This window comes from Castor canadensis, chromosome 9 (assembly GCF_047511655.1).
Source record: "Castor canadensis chromosome 9, mCasCan1.hap1v2, whole genome shotgun sequence".
Lineage (NCBI taxonomy): Eukaryota > Metazoa > Chordata > Mammalia > Rodentia > Castoridae > Castor > Castor canadensis.
This window is the reverse complement of record NC_133394.1, coordinates 61,218,196-61,241,002: the sequence shown is the minus strand read 5'-3', so window position 1 is coordinate 61,241,002 and position 22,807 is coordinate 61,218,196. Positions and strand designations below refer to the sequence as shown.

General features: G+C 34.9%; 1 protein-coding gene and 1 long non-coding RNA gene across 3 annotated transcripts in view; one reads left to right on the top strand and one right to left on the bottom strand.

Moving 5' to 3' along the window:
• The window catches only part of LOC141410912 (bifunctional heparan sulfate N-deacetylase/N-sulfotransferase 3-like), a 115,869-nt gene that overhangs the window by 11,599 nt on the left and 81,463 nt on the right, over nucleotides 1–22,807 (bottom strand). The window contains exons 5-9 of the mRNA XM_074041699.1: nucleotides 15,592–15,774; nucleotides 13,614–13,710; nucleotides 9,369–9,492; nucleotides 5,438–5,612; nucleotides 1,668–1,838 (exon numbers count right to left, since the gene is read on the bottom strand). Coding sequence (XP_073897800.1) covers nucleotides 1,668–1,838; nucleotides 5,438–5,612; nucleotides 9,369–9,492; nucleotides 13,614–13,710; nucleotides 15,592–15,774 — 750 coding nt within the window. The remainder of the gene's footprint in view (nucleotides 1–1,667; nucleotides 1,839–5,437; nucleotides 5,613–9,368; nucleotides 9,493–13,613; nucleotides 13,711–15,591; nucleotides 15,775–22,807) is intronic.
• The window catches only part of LOC141410913 (uncharacterized), a 92,343-nt gene that overhangs the window by 20,208 nt on the left and 49,328 nt on the right, over nucleotides 1–22,807 (top strand). The gene's annotated exons all lie outside the window — the stretch shown is intronic.

Below are 22,807 nucleotides of genomic sequence, written 5' to 3'. Positions count from 1 at the left end.
AACAAAAACACCCCTTCTGAAGATAAAGACAGCTTAGAAATGTGACTAGAAATCGCAAATGTAAACCAAGTTTAAATACAAACAAAACAATGATTACTAAGGTTGTGGAGGAAGACTGTAGAAAGAAAGGTTATAATAAGCTTAGTAGTAATGAGACAGAGGAACTGTCATTCTTCACAGTTCCAATCAGGAGTAGTGTAACAGGTACTGAGAAACCATTTATCCTGAAAAGCACTGATGCCTCACTTGTGCCTGTAAATGTCCAAAGGGTAACTAAAAGCAGGATAAAAGTTTGGCATCCCTGCCTCTACTTTGTATCTGTCTTTGCTCTGAGCCATTCTCTTGGCAGTCACCTTGCAGCCACTGTGGAATCTAGGAAGAACAGGACTGATCAGTAACATCTTGTGACAAAAGTTGATACCTCCAGACAAAATGCCTTTCTTATCTTGACCAGGCACCACCTGACCATCGTGAGATGATGAGCAACTGTGACTCCCGTGACTTGGACTGTTTAATCATTCTGCATTCCTCTCTTCCTCTGCCCCAATTCTTCTTGTATTTAACCCTAAAGTTAATGTCTGTACCCTGAAGATAAGGTGAATTGCTTATTTTGCCTCTTCCTATGGTGTGTCTGTGCCATGTAATAAAAATCTTTCTTTGTCCTTCACCACTGTTCATCTCTTTATGCAGTGTATTGGGGTGAGTTGCCAGACCTGACATATGGCCTGACTCCAGGAGGAGTTGGACCTTTGGACTAGAACTCTTGGTTAGAGTAGCATTATAAAGTTTAAACAAATATATTAACAATCCATATGGAGAAGAAGGTAAGATTCTCAGAGAACCTTAACATGGACAGAAAGTTCCTCAAGAAACTAAGGGGAAGAATTTGTTACTCTAGTGAGGGTGAACCCAGCAAGACCAAATGACAGGAGGCCATGATGGAAGTCCACAAAGTCTATAGTGCAAGGCTTGTCCATACCTCTTTTCCAAGAGGTTCGATAGAACTTTTTGTGATGTTCTACATCTGCTGGCTAACCTGTAGCTACTGAGCATATGAAATATGGCTAAGACAAATGAACTGAAATTTAATCTTACTTAATTCTAATACAAGTTTAATTAGCAATATGTGGCAGCAGCTATCATATCATAACAGAATGGCTTTAGATACATAAGTATCTAGATGTCACTGTGTTGCTTATCTAATCCATTTTAGCGGTTGATTTTATAATTCAAGTTGATGTCAGGCAAAAGAGAAGTAAGGAAGGAAGCTAAAAAAACCCATAGGACTTATGAAAAATTCAGTAAGGCAGTTCAGAAGGAAAATGATGGCCCTTAACTAAACACACAGTATTGTCTTGCTTGGCAAAGAGGCTCCCTTTCAAGCTTTACTCACATCAGAATACAAATCAGAGCTACAAAGCTTTGGAAACTCTATAAAATCAGGAAAAGCATACACTAGAAAATCGAGCAGAGAGAATTATTCTTAGAAAATTAAACTGTTTTTCTACCTCTGTGTATCTATTTTTCTTTGCCACAGTCTCCTTATTTACAAGTAAAGAGTAAAAAAGCTAGTAATGTTTCAATGAGTAAAAACTTTCTGTATCCTTGAGGCAAAGTCATCAACTTAATGAGATTATTACATGATGTAAATTCTTATTGCTTCATACCTGGAAGGGGGGGAAATAAACAAGCCATCTTTCGATGTGGCTGGCATACCACCTGGGGACCAAACATCTCTTCTGCAAGGTTCTAAGTTCTGAGGGTGCCCAGGGCCCAGCCGAGATTACTTCGTAGAAGCTAAACTTCGGAGCTGTGGGGTCTTCATGTGATCGCTGGTGCTATGATGAAAAGGTGGATAATTAAACTAACTTGAACCATAGGCATAAATAATTAAAAACCAATCCTTGTGACAAGTCTCAAAGCTAAGGGAGAGTGCCACTGTTGGAGAGTTATTTGTTTTGAAATTAATAAAGGATGAAACTGTTTGCTTGAAGCATCAAAATTTAAAGTTATGATACTGATGAGAGTGTATTTTTTGAGAACTTATTTGGTAGAAGCTGAATTCTTGTTGATAGGATTCCTTAAGTAACTTTCCTGAGTGTTCTTGGTGTGTATGTTTAATTCTGAATGTAAACTTTTGAAATCTGCATTAATATCTCCTTTTTAGCCCATAAGCAAACCATTTATCATTCTCAGTGAATAGCCACAATACACAAGCACTCTACTAGTTCTGCCAAATAGTTTTGCTCTACCTAGTAATGTAGTTTTAGATTAGAAAAGTCCTATCAGCTGTTTTAAATGGAAAAACTACTGAGAACTCTGACATGTACATTATCCAAAACCCACAACTTTTATCATATATTACCTAGCATCTAAAAGCCAAGACTATTTTATCTAATGGTAACCTTTGCAGTGAATCAGAATCATTTTTTGTGCAGAAATCACAGAAAGCAGCAATCCAAATATGAAAGTGTTTTTATAATGGCTGAGGCTCAAGCCCATGGGTTTGAGAAAATCACCTTTTCCTTAAATTGACCAATAAATATTCAGGCTTAGTGGTGAGTTTGTGGATGTTTACCACATCTAGTTGAATAGCAAATTTGCTGCAACTGGGATTCAAATTACTGTACTACAGATGCTACTAGACTTTGTTAAGGCTGCATTTTGCCACTGTAGAGTAATTTATTTGCAATATTTAGGATGTTTTGTTAGCTTGCAGCCTTGAAACCTCCTTTTTCTGTAAATTCCCAATTTTCAGGGGCTAAGTGGCTGCCAAGCTCCAATTTTCTTCTTTCTTTTTGGGTCAATTAGACTTACTTCTCTTTTCTCTAGATGCCTGGTGGAAAAGGTAAGAGGTACAAAATAAAAATCTGTCTTTGTGCAGTTTGATGTATATATTTATTTAAAAGATGGCTCTAGGTTTGGGATGAATGATAAGTGTGGAATTGTGGATTTCTATGGATCTTAACTTTCTAGAGTGTCTCCAGTCTCTGCTGTGCAAATTATCATCAGTATGCCTATTAATAGGATTCCATCTGCTTTGACCCTTTCCCACCCTGTCCTTGTCACAAAACCTTTTCTGACAACTGGAAGTCTGCTTTTGTTAAATAACAAAGGATTCAGTCCAGAGGAACTTTATTCTCTAGTATCATAATTATTAAGAAGTTAGCTGTGTGACTATCAGTGAGAGTGGGAGATCCCATTTGTGCCTGGAGAAGATGAGCTGTATGGGTACTTGGAATGCATAGAATTAGCCTTGTAGAGCCTTGTATCTGTGAGAGGTACTTAAATCACTTTTGTTGAAAAGCACTGAATCTCTAAATAGGAGAAAAGCTTGGCATCTCTGTCTCTATTTTGTTCCTGTTGTCTTTTGTTCTGAGTCACTCTTTCCTGAAGGACAGGGCTGATTGACAATATCTTTATGACAAAGAACTGAAACTACCCCTAAGGAACAGCAGAACCTTGTAGGACAGACCTCACTTTCCCCCTGCCAAATGAGGCCAATTACCTGTAATGATGAGGCTGACCAGGGAACAGGAGTAATCATCTCATAGGACCCAGATTGCTCCCCTTGAAGGGTGGACTGCGGGAGGTCCACATTCCGAAAAAGTGTCAATTAGCCAGGAAGACACTTCTCCTTCCCAAGAAACATCCATTTGCACCAGAGAGACACTTCTGCTCTCAGCCAATAAAAAAAGCTACAAAACCTGATTTCCATCATGACTCGGGACCACTGGTTTCGGATCCTGCTGCAGCCTTTCCTTTCTCTTCTCTACCAATAAAACTTCTCCGACTTTTGCTTCTTGAGTCCACCTTTGATTTTTATCTAAGAGCAGACCAAGGACACCCACAACCTGAGCTCTCTTGTGTATCACCCTCAAGTGAGGACAGCAGTAACAAACTTCTCTGGAATCCCTGAGAACCAGAGCTGAGACAATGACCAACCAGCCCATACCTGTAACTGGGACTATTTAACAAAGCATAACTTTTGCTCTCTGCCCTACTTCCTTATCTGTTTAAAGCTAAAGGTCATATCTGTAGCCTGAAGGTGGTTATAAATGGGCTGAAGTGTTTCCTTTGCCTCTTCCCACAGCATGTCCCAGGCCCTATTATAAATCTTTCTCTGCCCTTCACCAGTGTCTCTTTGATATATAGGGATGACCTGACATGTAGAAGCCCAGGAGTTTGGGCCTGTAGTTCAAAACTCTGATTTCATATCCAGCCCACTCACAGAGGTACAGATAAGGAGTTTTTGTGTAAATGTTATTCCACATTCATCTAAACCTCATAGTTCCAAGGAAATCGGATCTTAGTTTGCATTTTAGCCCTTATCTGCTGATAACCCTTTTACACATTGTTCTGCTTTGTACCAATCAAAATGCTTCATTTTAATTCTACCTCAGTCGTTCCCCTTTCAGATCCTTCCCTTCTTTATGGAATGTGCATGTTTCTTCTGTTAGGCTTCTAACTTGCAGCCAAGTTAGTAAATATAACTTGTATGTAAGCTGGGCTTTATCTCAAATGACTCTTTTAGTCCATTCCTTACTACTGTCTAATTTATATGATTATTTATACTTATGGTATACCTCCAATTATTAGACCAAAGACAGTGTCAAGTATAGTGTCCACATTTATTAATTAAAATCACTTTTAAAATAATACTTTGCAAATGGTAGTCACTAAAATTATTTGATGACTAGATGGACATCATGAATATTTGGAGAGCATTTTTTAAATCATAAAACTGCACAAGGAAACTGAAGATCCTACAGATTAAAGACACTGATGCTGAATTTTGTTATGTTCCTTAGTTTAATTTTACAACTTCTTATTGAACCTTTGGTGTTTAAAATATCACTGGCACAGGATTGTTTTACTTGCGATTATTTCTAATGATTTTCTAAAGTAAAAGTGTATTTGTATATACATATTACTAAAGTCTATTATTATTTCAAAGTGATAGGTTCTAACAAACATCAGAAACAATGATAATGAGCATAAAGAGGCTTAGAGCAGGGATGACAAATCCTTGTCTATGCTTTTCCACAGATTGCTTCTTCAGTACAAGAGGTTATTTCAGCTCTTTTGGAGCTGGCATTTGCTTGTTTTGTAAAGTTTTACTGAGACAGCCATGTTCACGCATTTACATATCCACAGCTACTTTTGAAATACAATGGCAGACTTGTAACCTGTAAGTGGCAGACTTTATAACCTGTAAAACTTGAAGTTTTTGCTATCTAACCCTTCAGAGCATATGTCTTGGAGAAATCTAATCATTTAAAATTGTTATAACATTTGCTTGTAAGATGCAGATGTATGGAAGCACATATACATGTGTGTGTTGTAGGTGTCAAACAACTAGAAGATCTCTTTTATTAAAACCCATGATGGGTTTGTACAAACTCCCCTTCTCCCTGTGGGATTCTGTCTTCCTTACCTGGTACCAGGAATATGCTCGGTCTGATGGGTCAATGAGAATGGTGATGATCTTGGCTTTGGGGACCAAGGAAGCAACTCTTTTAGGAGCTTCCTCTGAGTAGAAATAATTGGCACTCTTCTCAAACAGAAAGTCAGTGGTGACATTAGATGGAACAGGGAAGAAATCCATATACCTAGAAAAGGAATATTTTTCTCAAAATAAGACTCTGGTTTATACTTATATCCTGGTGACTGAAGACATTAGAGGTGTCCCACAAATTCATTTGTTTCCTAAATAAAAACCTTTTTCTTTAAGGGATTTGTCCTTCATAGTTAGCAGGGGAAATATGTCCAGAACCCTAACAAAAACATTTTGGAAAAATTTTTCTAGATACATTTTATTGTTTGCTTAATAGCAGAAGAAAGTTATGCAATAACAAAAATGTATACACGGAGTGATCAAACCGCAATAATAACCAGATTAACTATAAAATGTATCTAAATGTAGAAATACCCTACAGACAATAGTGTAAGCACTCAAAAAGAGAATCTGATTTAAAAAAAAGAAGATATGTTTAGTTCAAAGACATTTAAAAAAGATTTAGGTAAAAATACTTTCTCAAAGTAAAATAATTTCATTCCTACTAGTGTGTTGTGCTGTTGTACTTAGTCATGTAGTGTCAAAATACATATAATGTGTCTGTTGTGAATATTGTCTGTTGGCTTAACTTTTATTCATATAGAGCCATTTATATCTCTCTACGTATTCTAATATATATTAGAATAATTATAAGAAAAGTTTTAAAAGTATGTACGTATTTCCAAATATAAACTCTTGTCAAAATTCCCAAGGCTGGGTCTCGTATCCTTAAGGGTAGTGGTAATTCAAATCACCAGCAGTGTAAACACAGTGTAGACTCAAGCACTGAAATTCAGGATCTGTTTAATGTTCTGCCTGTGTAAAAGCTGTCAAGTACAACTAAATTGGCATATGACAATATGTTATTTCTGAAGCCCTGAGTGATACCTTTTAGAGGAAAAATGCTTTTTTAAAGGAACTGTAAAATTTTATAAAAATGGCCTCATTTGCCATCACCATCCACTTCAATTTATAAGCCAACATAACTTTGGGCAGCAAGAGAAGGTAGTTAAATAATTACTGAACAAAAGAATCATGCATTTACATGATCACTTCTTTTGATAGTGTGCTATTTCTTTGGACCAAAAGATCTTGTGTTACTTGCACAGACTCTAACTGTGAGACCTTGCCATTTCAGATTATTAAACTCCCGGTAGGATTCCTGTGTCACTGAACTGCAAAGTGTAAACTGTTGCAACAAGGTGATGTCTTGAGACTCAGAGCAGTAACAAAATCCTTTCATGTTTTCTGAGAAGGGCATTGCTGGTGATAGGTCATTCTGCCATCCTTTCAGAGAGAAAGAGATGTACAAAAATTTTGGAAGAGTTTGATCTGCTATCTCTTCTGTTGCACATTCTATCTACAGGGAGCGCCACATTTCAGGGTCCTTCTTGTTTAGAAGCTCATTCTGGTGCCACGGATGCTAAGGCTGTCTTGAGTGTCTAGTGGTATCCTATTTGATTCACCAAGCTTATCTCAAGCATGTTTGTTCTGAGAGAGGCTCCAAAGATCACAAAAAAAGAGGGTGGAGGTGCTGAAAGTTAGACAGCTTTTAGCTTCTAAAAATGATCTTGTCTTCCCAGCAGTCTTTTATACCTGGAATAATTTAGGCTTTTAAGACCCCTGAAGTAGTTCTGTATGTTGAAACTATATCATGTTGATTTTGCCGGGCTCAGGGGCTTATAGAGAAGGCAGGGTCCAGTTCTTGTTGCCTATGTGTTCACATTTTTCTAGTGTAGGGGTTGGGACTTACAGATACTTGAAAAATGTTTGATTATTAAACAAGTAAATGAAAGGAATTCAGGTTCATATTTCCAGGATGGGATCTGGAGGTTCCCCAGATAAGCTCACTTTTGGAAAAAAAGTATTCAAGTATCCAAAGAATTAGCAAGCATAGCAGAAGTCCTAAATGCTAACGGATTTTATGACTTTCTAAACATTACTCTAACCCTCCACTACATTCCCATGCAATTAAAAATAATATTACCAAATCACAAAGCATAAAACCTACATGCATGCATAAATCAAACATTGTTTTTGAGACCCTCTGATTGCAAATATTGGCTATTTTGTCAAGATGAAGTTTTCTGATGTTCATTTGGCCTAATTTGCTTGTACCCTCAGCCCATGCTTAGGCTGACTGTCAGTTAAGGTAGCCACAGTTTCATCCAGTTCTTCAAAAAGAGAAAAAGGAAAAAAAGCAGATCCTTGCATTCAGATTAACTAACTGTATCTAAGTTAATTTTGTAAATGTCCCTGGAACTCTGAGGGACATAATCTTCAACCTTGTGGAATCATGACCCCCAAAAGACAGCAAAGGGGTTCATGCTTCAGAGAGAGGCCAGGCCAGTCTGACTGTGAATACATTTGATGTTGTTGAGAGCAAAGCTGTAATTACTGTTATAAGTTGACATTTGCAGTTACCATTATTTGTTATTTGCATTAATTGCCTTTTATAAATGTGTAATTTGTCAATCAAAAGTGTTTGTATTTGGGTAACTTTGTCCAGTTATATTTAAAATCTTTCATTGCACTTTAGCTTCCTACTTATTTATGCCATCTCCTTGTAAGTTGCTAAAGGGACTTTTTGTTTTGATTATAGTGCCTATGCAATTATTGGCTTATGATCACAAAAGGCTTTGTTTGTTACAATTTATGACAACAACAAAAAAATGGACTCTTCCCACAGTTATTCTTACGTTCCAGGGACTCTAAGTATTGTACTTGCCTCTTCCCCTCCTCCCCAAAGAAGTCTTTAATCATTCCTTTTAGTCATGACATCAACATTTTATTCTATTACCTATAAATGCATGTATATTAATCTGAATCAGTGGTCAAGTGGAAGCTGAAGTAACTGAAGGATTCTTGATTCTCCCTGCTGTTATTTGACACCACATTAGTATCAACCACTGTTTGGAAGACTTGGCAGTGAACTATATAACAATTAAAACACATGTAAACCCTAGTAGGTCTTCAAACTGTGCTCAATCCACTTATTTATCTTTCCATTCAGACTACCCACAAGCCAACTACTGAAGTTATTGATACTTTTAACTGAGAGCATGCAATTTGACAAGGTTAATGTACATGGCTCATTATGCAAATGCAAAATGCTATATTTATTCTATGGAGTTATTAAAATTCTGCTTTTTTCTACCACTCTTTGTCCAGCATTCAAACTTAATAGAAAGACCTGAAGATATAGTTTATGGTTAACATGTTTCCTTGTGTTATCCACTTCTACTACATTACAGTGATTTGTCTATATCTATGTTTTTACTTTTTATATTATTTTCTTCAGATGCTTAATTTATTTCTAATTTTAATTCAAAGGTGAAAATGAAATTTTATGTATTATCATTACTTATGAAATATATCTATATCTATATCTATAGATTTTTATTTACATTTTTTTGCCTTTTATACAATAGAAAATTATACAAGTGGACCATAGTATCACCTAATGAAGCGTGTACAAGGAAAAGATCTGAAAGGTTTCTTATAACCAGGGAACAATGAAGTTCTTGGGTATTATGCTATTTGAGACTTCACATCTGTAATTACCATAAAAAATAATTAATGCCAATTGAAATTACATGCAGGCCTCTTGAGGCAACAAGTCCTTTCATTAACTGAGAAGGGTTTGCTATGAAAAATTTTCATGTTCCTTTATGTTATTTCAATGAATTTCCAAGGCATGGAGGGTAAACTTTTTTGGGGTTAAAAACTTATATGTTTCTAAATATCAACACCAAGTTTATACTGTGCACAGTATATATACTTTTAGATTTATATTAATAACCCATCTTACCAATCAATCCCCCTGTGGTAGTTATTTCTATTAAAGAACTGTACCTCCTCAAAGGTTTTTGGGCTGGGGGAGTTACTAAGGATGGAAGGATGCATAACCAGGAACAAATACAAAGCAGTGGTACCTGAAAAGACAACAGAGGTTTAGAAATTAATGAAATAGACGGTTTCCTAGTATTAACATTTCAAAGTCATTAATAATGTAAATAGTATAATGATCTAAGCAGATTCTTTACATATACTGCAGACTTAAACTGATCACACAGAGTTTAAAAAGAAGTAGGTTCTAAAAAATGGAGATGGAGGGGTGTGAGACAGGGCCTGTTGCAGGGATTGGGAGAACTAGCTATTGATCCTAGCTCAGTCACCAATCTGATATGACTTTGGCTTTTAGCTTTTCTTTGTTTCAGGTTTTTTTTAATGGATAATCACCTGCCTTATTTATTTCATACATTTTTTCTCTGATGATGAAATGACATAATGTACCTGAAGATATTTTGATATTAATAAAGCATTATATAACTAAAACATACCATTAGTTAACATATTACTATCAAAATTGAGATTTGTGTTCTATAAAGTTCTTTCTGAAGACTATGAAAGCTAAGCCCAAGACAGAATTTAATAACTTAACAAGTTTTCACAAATTTGAAAAAAAAGTAGTGTGAAAAATTGTTTAATTTTCTATGAAGAAAATTAGCATCTTTTTTTAGTGGCATAACATAATATTAGCATTTATTAGAAAGAGAGTGGCATATCACAGGTGCCCATGTAGATTTGTGACTATTGTGGAACAAGGATGTGAGTTCTTTTAAAGTGAGCAATATGATAAGAAGTAAAATTAATGTTTTATTAGCCCAAATTAGGAGATAAAGTGTGCAGCTTTGTCAGACTACTACAGAAGAAAGAAAGGCAGTTTGGGATCAGTTGTCAAAGATTTAGCCCCACATTTGCAACTGTGACTGTGTTTATAAAATCATAATTTCAAAATATTTCTGATCTGTATATTCAGTAGTCATGAGAGAAATATATCCTATAATTTCTACTTCTCTGATGTGATTTACAATATATACACTGCGATGGAACAGGCTCTGTAATTGTATTTCAAGTTAATAGATAGCAATAACAATCAGACGGGACCTTGTAGTATTTTTCTCACTTGGAGAAATTATCATTCTAATTTTGCTTAGTAATGTTATGTTGCCATTTGCAAAGAATTTTGAATATTCTTATCATTCTGCTAAACCTTCTTTACTATTATACTTAACTCTACCACATCTCTACAATAGAAACTTTGTTAAAATGACTTTCTGTCAATAATGATACTGTCTAAAAAATGAATTAAAAGAGATAGTGTTTGTAGATTACATCTGAGCCAACAATAAGCATTTATCTATAATCATAGATAATTATAGGGAATGAAACACAGGAATCTATAAGTAAAAATAGTCTTCACAAGCTGTACTTAAAACTGTGATCCTCAAACTTCAGCATGCATCAGAGTCACCTGGACAGTTTGTTAAAACACACATAACTAGGTCCTGTCCCAGAGTTTCTGACTGAGCAGGTCTATAGAGTGGCCAAAGAATTCACACTTCTAACAAGTTCTCTGGTGATGCTAACTAATGCTGCTGGCCTGGTGACCATCTTTTAAAAAAATCAAAGAATTAGAAGAAATGTGCATCAACATATAAAATTTATTGGGAAAAGATCTTGTATTACTTCAAATTCACAACAGTAAAGTAGAAAGAACATGTTCTCAATTTGGAGTCAGGTAAATCCTAGGGTTAAGAGTTTTATTTCCAGTACTTACCAGGTGTGTGAACTTGAACAAAAATTATTTAACTTCTCTGTCTTACTTTTCTCATCTGTGTATTGGGGAAGGAAATGCTTAGCTATCAGAGTTTTATAAGGGCCCTGGAGATAATCTGTGTGGAACTGCTACACAAGTAGTACCATATCTGAATATCTGCAACATGTTTTTAAAAAACTTTATTGAGATATAATTTAGAATTATAAATATATTAAGTATGTTTATATCTCAGTTACATAATTGAGACACAATTCAGAAAAAATAAGGTCTTTTTAAAAACTGGAAAGGATTAATCTCTGTGAAGAGTATGATTATAATAATGTGGAAAAAGTAGTTCTTTTCTAAATTTTTTCAGAATACAAACATTCTGAAATATTTCAGAAAACATTCTTTTTTGAATTTTATTTTTAAGAATTGTATTATATCATGTTGTTTGCTTTTAATAACCTTTCATGACCAGCACTAGAGAAACAGAAAAAAATGTATATAATCTAATTATTTTATATAGTCAATAAAAGGCATAATATTATTTGTCAGTGGTCAAAAATAAGATTGTGGTTTCTGAATTCTGTCTTGCCTAGACATATTCTTTGGTCTGAATAAACTGTCCTGTATATATATTTTGTCTGCGGTAAGCCAACCACATCTTTACAGAGACACATAATTAAATAACTATCTGAAAGCTTTAGTTTATATATTCTTTGTCATTTTCAAAACTGAAAAATATTTGAATATCCAGATAACTAGAAACCTATGCAGAATTGTCCAGAAGGATACTTTTGACAAAACTAAAGTCAGAAGTAAGGCTATTTAATTCTCATGGAGCTGATATGAGAAGATAATTTTGACTAATTGAAAAATTAATTTCATAAACTATTGATAGATACAAAATGAATGAATGTCAAAAGTATCAGGCCAAATGAAAGAAGTTAAACACAAAAGTATGTGCTTCTATCTACATGAAATTCTAGAAAAGGAAAAAAGTAGTTGCTTGTGGCTGGTATGAGGAGGGTTTGGGGGAACTGACTGCAAAGGGACCTAGAGAAACTTTTTTGATAGAGGTGTTCTGTATTTGGTGGTGGTTACAAAGCATACAATTTTCAAAATTACCTAATTGTACATTTAAAATGAGTGAATTTAATGGATGTCAATAAAACTGGGAAAAATAAAATTTCTACATAAAACCATCATTTTCTGTAAATTTTTTTATTCCAAAGGCAAATGTCATATCCAAATAGTAACATAACACTTGGAAACCCAAGTGGGTTGAGGATGACAACTAATAATTCTGCCATCTAAGGACAATGTTAAAATGTCTGTGTTTCCAACATAGCATGAGGCAAAGTACATCCCTCACGGGATTTGGAAACAAACTTGGTGTGTCAAGCTTTGGAGAGATGTGATCAGTAATGACAAGGTTATGTGATGACGGGGGAGTTCACTGAAGAGACTTAGTTTCAATGTTCTTCTAGTTGCCTTTTGATTTTAGATAGGTAAGGACAAATTAAGTAAATAAGGACAAGAAATGTGTCTGCCATACCTGTTTTTTTTTTCAGAATGTTATTTGCAATGGAGCTAAGAAAAAAATGAATAGGCTAAGCTCTCTGTGTACCTTGCTTAGAACTCTCAGTTATTTCCTGAGAGACAAGAAGAGGGAATGTATTCTCCCTAGCAAGAAATGCAGTTGAAATGTCTGTTTTCTGTGAAGCCAGAATCCAAGGACCCCAAATAATTTATCACCCCGGATACAGCTTGAATATCTGGCATTTTAACACTTCCACTGGGATTCACTTTAATCTTGATTCTCAAAGAAACAAGGAATTTATGAGAAAAAATTTGCACACCAATTTAAGACAAGGTGCAAAAAATTTCTCCTGGGTATGAATAAATACCTTTCCTAGCACAAAATTTTGTTTATGTCTAGGAATTTTGCTTTTCAAACATCTTTTAGACATTTAAAAAGTTGTCATCTCTGCAAGAAACAGTTTACAAATAGATCATATTGGGAAGATGGCAAATTCTTTTTCTGGAAGGAATTTATTATAAAGAGTTCTAGGTGCTTATGTGTGTCTCTCATGACTTTTGACCAAATCCTGCCAGTCACTTTCAAACATGTGATTAGTTGTAATTTCAGATATGGTTAGCAACACTTCTCATTGAAGATCTTTGGGAAACAAAAAAGATGTGTCACCAAATTGACTGCTGTATATTCAAACTGTGTGACATCTATTTTGTCCTTTTCACTTTAAAAAACACATTGACAAAGCATTTAAGTACATCATTGAGCTAAACAACAATTATGTCCGAGAATAATATGTTGTTCATTTATCAGTTTTATAGGAAGTTTAAGATCTCATTATGACAAGAAATTATTGTCTAATCTTTTGTATTTTTATTGATCATTTGATTAATCACAACATTAAAAGTTCTCACCAGTTTTCTGGGGTCCTATCACCAAGAATTTTGGTAAGCGATCACAGGTTTTTTCTTTAGACCAGATGTCTCTGTGACGTTTGTCATCACAAGGATTCTAAGTTGGAGAAGAATATAGAGATGCATTTTTTTGTGTGTGTCCATTGAATGCCACCATTTCCAATTTTTTTCTCATTTATTCATATGTGCATATATTGTTTGGGCCATTTCTCCCTGCTATCCCCCTGCCCCCTCCTTTTCCCCTCTCTGCCCCTTCGCCCTCCCCCCTCCCTTTGCTTTCAGGCAGAATCTGTTCTGCTCTTATCTCTAATTTTGTTGAAGAGAGAGTGTAAACAATAATAAAGACAAAGCATTTTTGCTAGCTGAGATAAGGAGAGCTACACAGGGAGATTCCTAGCATTGCTTCCATGTATAAATGTGTTACATTCTAAGTTGATTCTTCTCGAACTAATCTTTTCTCTAGTTCCTGATCCCCTTTTCCTATTGACCTCTGTCACTTTAAAGTTTCTGCATTAGTTCCTATGCAGTGAGGACATCAAATACTATCATGTTTTTTGGGTTTCTTACCTATCCCCATACCTCCCGTGTGTGCTCTCACCTTATCATGTGACCAAAGTCCAATCACATCAGCATTTCCAATTTTTATCCTTATAAGATATTCCAGGAAACAGTGGGACAAACAAGGAGGCTCCTTTTTAAAAATTGAAAATATTGATGTGGTATCATGGAGGCTTTAGAATAATTCTTTTCTGTCCTGAGGTTGAGAGTGAGGATGTGAGAAAGGGGAGATATTTCCACTTTGGGTAAGCAGACTCATAGCACTGCCAGTTTAATGTTTTTCTGTTACTGGAAGTTTTATATTTTAATTTTTTGATTTAAAAAAAAGATAATGAGCTTTCTGAGCAGCTCGTTATCCTAAAAGAAGATCCACTTTTAATATTCAACAAATAACTAAAATATAAGGTGTCAGACTTCCATTCTAAGTAACTTTGAGTTTTCCTGCTATGCTTCTGAAGGATATGGATCTAGCCATAATTATACTATTTAAAGAGATACCCATTCCTTTCAGCTGCCTTCAAAGGTTGGTAAATGCATATCTAAAAATGTAACTTTACAGACTATGATGCTAAAGAGTACTTAGTTTTGACAAAAGAGTGAAATGAAGGTGAATTACTATTTTAGGGATTCTGCTTTTGGTCTATAATACTTAAAACCAACACTCACTGTGCAAGATGTATCTAGAACATCCTTCATTTTAACTACAAACTATACTTATCTAGAAAAGGTGAAGAATTATAGTAATTTAATACTCTTTCAAGAATGAGCAAACAGGGTCACTTCTTATTTCTATCCAATTAGTACTGTAGATATGTGAAGTTAAATACATCTCTCTATTTTTAATTAAGACTAAAGTGAGGGTACTCTTTTGACTGCTGTTGTAGAAAAAATTTTGTTTTAAACTTGTCATCTGAAATAATAACTATTTCAGTTTAATAAGAAGGTTTTAAATGAGCAGGAAAATGCATGTCTTTTCAGTGGCTAGCATTTGGTGATTTGTAGTGGTTAAGATGAAAAGATGCTTGTTATAACAACTGAAACATAATACCAAAAGCAGCCCTCTCAGAGACCTTCCCATGTGGTTCAGTCATTAGGGAAAGGGGAATGTGTTCAGGGCTGATCACTTGGCTCCTGCCTAACATGCAACCTGAGTATCATGAACTCTTTTAACCAATTGCAGTCTGAAAATTGATCTCTTACTCTTGATTGAAGAGTATTCCCACCAACAGAATACATCACTGAAAATTCCATAATTTCTAATGTGTATCAATGAGACTACAGTTCAGGAAAAAGTAGTTTCTTGAATATACTTAACATTTCCCAAATATGCAGCTGCTTTCAGATGGTTTCACTCTTCATACCTGGATTATCTCACAGAACTACAAGATATTTCTCATATTATTTATTGAATCAATTTTACCTGCCAGAGAGGGTCTTTCTGATCAGGGAAGAGCTCAAAATACTTGTGAGCCAGCTGCACTGAAGGCAGAGTTTGAAGACGCAGGTTGGTCCAAGTCTGCACGAAGTTAGCCAGATTAACAAATGTATATAATCCCAGCCGGTCGTTTCCATAGTTGGACAAATGGGTCATGAAAATACTGATCTGAAAAAGGCAAATGAACGTCTGTGTAAACACCAGTTGACACTAGAGGGCAGTATAATCATAACAATCATAACAATTATATATATTACATATATTCTATATACATATACGTATATATACATATTACGCATATTCTATATACATACGTATATTCCTCTCCTCTAGTACTGGGGTTTGAATTTAGGGTCTTGTACTTGCTGGGTGGGTGCTCTACCTCTTCGGCCATACCACCAGCCCTTTTTGCTTGGGTTGTTCTGAGATAGATTCTCACTTTATGCTTCGCAGGCCTGGACCACGATCCTCCTACTTACCTTTCCTGCCTTAGCTGGGATGACAGGCACACACCAAGCCCAGTATTTATTGGTTGAGATGAGGTCTTGTAAACTTTATACCTGGACTGTCCTCAAATTGTGATCCTCCTGATCTCTGCCTCTCAAGTAGCTAGGATTACAGATATAAGCCACCCCACCCAGCTAGATTGTTTCTCAACTAGTCTATATAAGGACTTTGGAGATATCTTAACGTTAATGCATAACATGGGATGTGTTATTAGCAAACATTGATGAGCATTTTTTTCTGAAATTTTAACATTTAATAACACAAAATAAGTTCAAAATCTAATAGCTGCTATCTACCCATACTGGTGCAATAAAACTAATATTGAATAAAGTCCTAGACATTGACACATAATGCCTCAGGATGTGTGAACTCTGAGTCATTTGGAGCACCAGGATTGCATTAGGTTGGGATTTTATAATCTTAATCTATTTAATTTGGTTTATACTGTATTATTTCCAGTTAAGAGGTATAAATGAATAGTTACTATTAGCATTAAGTTAATGCCCTCTGCATTTCTTAGGAGCTAAACACATGATGCCTGAGTGTTATTTTCTATCAGTAATATTTTCAAACCCTATTTCCTAGTCATTGGGTTTATTATTATTCGCAATATAAAATATCTCCTTTAAGAAAAGTTTTCAATGCTAAAAAAATCAACTCTTGTTATGTAAAATCAACTCTTGCTATGTAAGCATCTGACCGAGATTGGAGCCATGCATTGAAAATATGGGGAAATTTCATAATAAAATAAATTTGAATTCTGTAGGATTTGATTCAATTGGCCTAGAATGTAGAATGGGCATTTTAAAAGTCACTGCCTTAAGTGAATGCAAATAATTTTTGTTGATTAGTTGTTGACAAATGGAAAGAATTTTTCTGTACGAGATTTTTCAATAGCAAAGCAAACCACTGTGACATTATGCTGCTATAAATGATAATAGTATTCTCCTAAAATATCTGAAGTCATTTGAATGAATAGTAGTAATGGCTATTATACTCATCATAATAATGAATATAACAGGTCATTCATTAAGATGTTGAAAGAAAATTCATTGAGATAAAGAGAGATCAGAGAAAGATAATATTAAGATTTGAAAGATAATGTACAGAAAAAGTAATTAGTTACAACTCTAAATAATAGAAACTAGTAATATCCTATATTCTATGGAACAAATTCTATAAACTTTTCCTGTTGAAGTCAATTGTGATCAAGAACATTTAGTCGTGGCTCATGCCTGTAATCCTATCCACTCAGGAAGCAGAGATCTGGAGAATAGCAGTTCAAAGCCATGAGACCCTATCTTGAAAATACCCAACATAAAAAAAGACTGGTGGAGTGGCTCAAGTTGTATAGTGCCTGCCTAGCAAGTGCAAAGCCCTGAGTTAAACCCCAGCACCAAAAAAAAAAAAAAGAAAAAAAGAAAAAAAATTAATTGTATTTCTATTCATTCTGCCAAAGCATATATTAAATCTCAGAACTTTCACAAACAAAAATTTTACTTGAAGGATAATTTTCAATAGCTATCAGTGTACTGATGCAGTCATGGAATTGATAAGGTAGATTTTTTTTTATCATTTTGGATCTTTGTGAAAAATGAGACCTTTAAATTTATTCTTCTAGTTAGTTTTTACAGCACCTGCCATTCTGATTTGTGTGTGTGTGTGTGTGTGTGTGTGTGTGTGTGTGTGTAGAGAGAGAGAGAGAGAGAGAGAGAGAGAGAGACAAGGTTTTCTTGTGTAACCTAGGCTGGCTTTGAACTCATAATCTTTTTGCTTCAATCCCCCCATGTGCTAGGATTGCAGGTGTGGACGACCACATCTGGATGTTATAACTTTTATTATTCTCTCTTTTTAATTTCAAAAGTTTATCAAAACAGTAGAAACTTATGAAAATTGTTCTCAAATTTGGAAGTTCTTTTCTAAGGCCTGTAAGAGGCAGTCTTTGTTTTACATAGCACATTTTTGAATGCAGCTTAGTAACACTAGTAAAATGTTACTTCAAATTACATTTCTCTTAAGAGGAAATTTTGAATACGTTTAAAATACATATTAACCCAGTTAGCTACTTTTAAAAACTTCTTTATTTTTATTAAAGATCTAGCAGTAAATCTATATGTGTCACATTTCACTTGAACAATATGTTCATTGGACAGAAAATGAGAAACTTAGAGTTACTATATGACTTCATGACTCTAATGTATTTGAGCTCCTGTTGAATTCAGTATTCAACCACACAAAACATTTTGTGCTGTGATAAGAAAAGCAGATTATCACTTTTCTTTGTCCATGACTATGGAAAGTAAAAAACAGTAGTCTCTCTGATGGACAGGCTACCCCAAATGAGTTATGAGCTAGTTAGTTATGTTGATTTTAATGAAATTGAACCTGATTTGCAAGAATTAAAGCAGTACTTAAAAGGTATTGAACTTAGTCCTGTAAAAGAAAAGCTACATTCCTATCTTTATATAGCAACTTTAACGTAATGCAAATTGTACCATAAACAAAAGGACTGTTTTGAAGTGAGATTTTTTATAATGTGTGCCATCTCTTGACCCTTTTAGACTTTGGACTCCAGCCTGGGATTTGTTTTTGCATTCCTAAAGAAATAGAAGGTAATAAGGGAGTATGGTTCTTCAGGATATAAAACATTTCAATTTCTTTTTAAAGTATTTTTTAATGAATCACTATTCACTCTGACATAGACTATTGCATATCTTTAGCTGAACATGTAACTTTTCCAAGTTTTTTTTTGTATTACTTTTTAGTTATCAGGGTATATACAACAAGCCACTGGATGGTGAGAACAGATATGAATGTTTGGTCACTAGGTCAGCTTGCTTTCCAGGCAGCATATCTTCCTTACCCATTCTGACCTGTGACATTTACAAAGTTCATTTCTTGGTAATTCCTCACCTGACAACAATTTCTGCATGGCACAGAAAGAAACAAAGAAAAGCTTGAAAAGGTTACCAATTTAAGGAAAGGAGATACTAGTATTTTACTAAAAAAGATATCCTTAATAATCTTGAATGCTTCAGAACTGAGGTTTTATTTTTATTTATTTATTTTTTTCTAGTGTTGCCAACCAAACCCAGGGCCTTGTGGATGCTAGCCAAGCATTCTACTATGGAGCTACATCCCTGTCCCAGACATTATTTTTTTATGACAATAGGTCAAAAATTATTTTTATTATTCTTGGAGATTCCAATGAGAAGGAAAATGCCAAAAGAAGTTACAAGTGCATTTCTACAATAATTTTTGCTATGAGCACACTATTATTAATTAGTTGTTACTAAAAATATTAGCTGCTTCAAATTCAAGTCACTGCAAACTGTGCTAGAGGTATAAAGTTTATTTGATTAATAGTTGAAAAAAGATCTTGCATAACAAGATACTTATCTGTGATTTTTTTTCTGTAGAAGACAAAAGGCAAATGCCATGTACACTTGTATTTATGAAAAAAGAAAAAGATACTATTTGCAAAATCTTCAAGATAAACCCCAATGACTTTATCATGGTCCTAGTATGGGAGATGTATAATTACTTCCAAGAAGAATAAGGAGGACATGAGTCTGTGCAAAAGGAACTGCAGTTCCTTTTGAGAAGATCAGGGGAGAGCAGAGGAAACTGGATATAGGAGAAGGTATGTTATTGGTTATAAATTATGCCGTTCATGACCATGTTGCGCAGTTCAAATCCACAAATTTGATCATTCTGCTATTTTCTAGATGCTTCTGCCTGGTTCTGGGGATGCAAATATTAATATGGTGCCCAATCTTTTAACTTTTGTTTGTGAAAAGATTCGAAATTCAAAAGGAAGAAAAAAAATCCCCTACATTCTCTCAGTTTTGTTTCAGTATCTGTCCAGATGACCAAAGATTCAAAAGCTTTAGATGTATACAAAGCATACAAAATTTTTAAATGTTCTGTCACTAGGCCTTACATTCAGAGACTCTGATTTTCTGTTAGGAGGGGGCCCTGGCACCTGCATTTTAGAGATCTAGTCCTGATGCAGGTGTATTCTTATAAGAACACAATTTGAGATACCCAGTTTTCCCATAGAAATGTTTATTTCTTGTGGAAATGAATATGTTTATTCTCACAGAAAAGATTCAGATTATTGGTTGCTCTGTAATGGTCCTTTTGAATACATTTTAAAAACAACCATGTCTTATAAAGTTCAAAAATATATTTTGATGCCCTAGACTTACAGTTGTGCTTGCACAAAGAGTACCTTGTTGTGTGCCCTTGTCCATCCCTTTCCAGGCCTTCTGCTCTACTGACAGATGTGTGAAGATGCACAAATACTGCTTAAAAACTGGTTCAAATAGATATGTGCAATTGATTCCTAATTTTCTTTAATCCTTTGTTTTTTTTTTCCTAAAGCAAAATTCTTCTCCATTTCCTTTGTAGTTCTCAGATATTTATTACTGTATATAACTTCTGCCTTTCATGCTCATTTTTACTTTAATTTATGGCATTTTAAATGTTGTATGGCAGAGGACAAATATGATGCAATTTACTTTCTGTTCTTTTTCTCCTATTTTTTTTTCTCCAGACCAGAGCTCTTTAGGGGGAAAAAATAAGGAAACCAGTTTATTTTTATGAGGCAGTGATCAAACTGGAAGTTTCATTTTTATCATAATGAAAAATATATGGGTTTCATCACTGTCATGATTATACCCAATCATATGAACACATCCCTTTTTTTGGGAAATAAATGAAAAATTCTGAGCAGAAAAGCAATTCTAATGATGTACTGGGCCAGATTTCTTATTCTATAATTTCTTGGTTTAAGCCCTCTCAGAGTGCTTCTTCACCTTTTGTATTAAATAAAATTAGTGGGTCCCCCTAAGTTACAATATGGTCCCAGTTTACCTTTCCAGTTTTATCTTCTGTACCCCTTCTGTGATCGGCTGTACTCCAGGTTTCCTGGGCCTGCATACCTCCATGGTTTTGTTTATGCAGTTTCTGCTCCCTAGAATACACTGCCTCACCTTTCTACACTTAGTTCAGTCCTGTGTTTCCAAGAGCATCACATCTTTTTTTAATATATATATATATATATATATATATATATATATATATATATGTCTTGGCAAATGCATTATTTAAAAAATTTGGACACTAGAACATATTAGTTCCACCTTTCTGACATTTTCTTATTCTGAGTTATATTATGCTTTTAAAAATGCTTGTTTAATTTGTCTCTAGTATGTATAAACTCCACGGGGGCTGGCATGGGGCCTTTCAACTTTATTGTCTGAACTGTGTATGATACAAGTATGAGCCTGGCACCAATAATTTTATTTGTAAAGGTAGGAAATCTAGGGTCAGTTATTTTTTCATTGCTATTCATTCTGGTAAACCTATACCACCATTAAAATTGTAGTTCTCCTCAAGTATTTATTCTTATCTCCTCTAAGTTTACCTCATTCACCCTACTACTCTCCCTGCCCACTTCCTTCTGTTTTCTATGTAATCTTGTTCTTTTGTAAATAAACAATATCTTTATGTCTTTGACTTTGTCCTGCCCAGTAGATAAGAAAGTGGCCCCTGCTACCTACTGGCTCTGTGATCTTTGCAAGTTATTTCAACTTATAGTACTTTCATGTTCTTATCTAAAAGAAAACAGAAGCTAACAATACCTTCCTTATTGAGTTGTCATCACAATTATATATATAAATCAAAGCACTGTCTGTTACATAGTAATTGCTTAATAGATAATAGCTATTATTTTTACTGACAAGCTATTGCTATTTTGTAGAAACATCATTTTTTATTTATAGCTTCCTTCCAGCAGCTCATCATCCTTATCCTCCAATCTCTTGACTCTCATTTATTTTTCTGCATCTATCTTCACTTCCTTTATCAGGCACTATTCTATAATCAATGATTTGAACTTCTCTCCTACTTTCACCCTGAGATTCCTAAATCATTTTTCTGCTTTTAGCGCTCTGCAAATCTGAGACTTTGAATGAACCTTTGCATTGAATTATTTCATTACCACATATTGACTGTTTGGCACAGCTACAGAGAAAACACACAATGGGAGCTATTCATATCATGTAAGCATATGGTTCACAATCTGAACACTCAGGACTACTGGATATTCTTTTTATTCATTTTTGTTACCTTACTCTTCAGTTGAACCCTTTTACAGTGGTTTCAAACTTTCATTCCTATCTTGTGGTCTTTGACTCAACCTCTACTCTCCCAAGTTAATCATCCTAAAAGTAAATGGAGTACATCTCATGAGGCAGGAACTCTTTCAAGTCCCTACTCAACTCCCTATACATTTGCCTTTTATTTTTGTCAATACTGGGGCTTGAACTTAGAGCCTCACACTTGTTAGGCAGGTGCTCTGCCACTTCAGCCATTCTGCCAGGCCCTTTTTGTGTTGGGTATTTTTGAGATAGGGTCTTGCTGTTTGCCTAGGCAGTCCTCAAATCTCAATCCTCCTGATCTCTACCTCCTGAGTAGTTAGGATTACAGGCATGAGCCAGCAGTGCCTGCTCTACATTTGCCTTTTAAATTTTTTCCTGACACCTACAGTGTCAGGCAGAGGTGTTCCATTTTGTGTTCAAGACTAGCCTATTGCTCAGTGCTTTTCATCCCATCTGCTTTAAATTCCCATGATATCTTATTCATCACTTGTTCCTCTGTTTTCATTCCTTCCTATGGTCATTCCGTA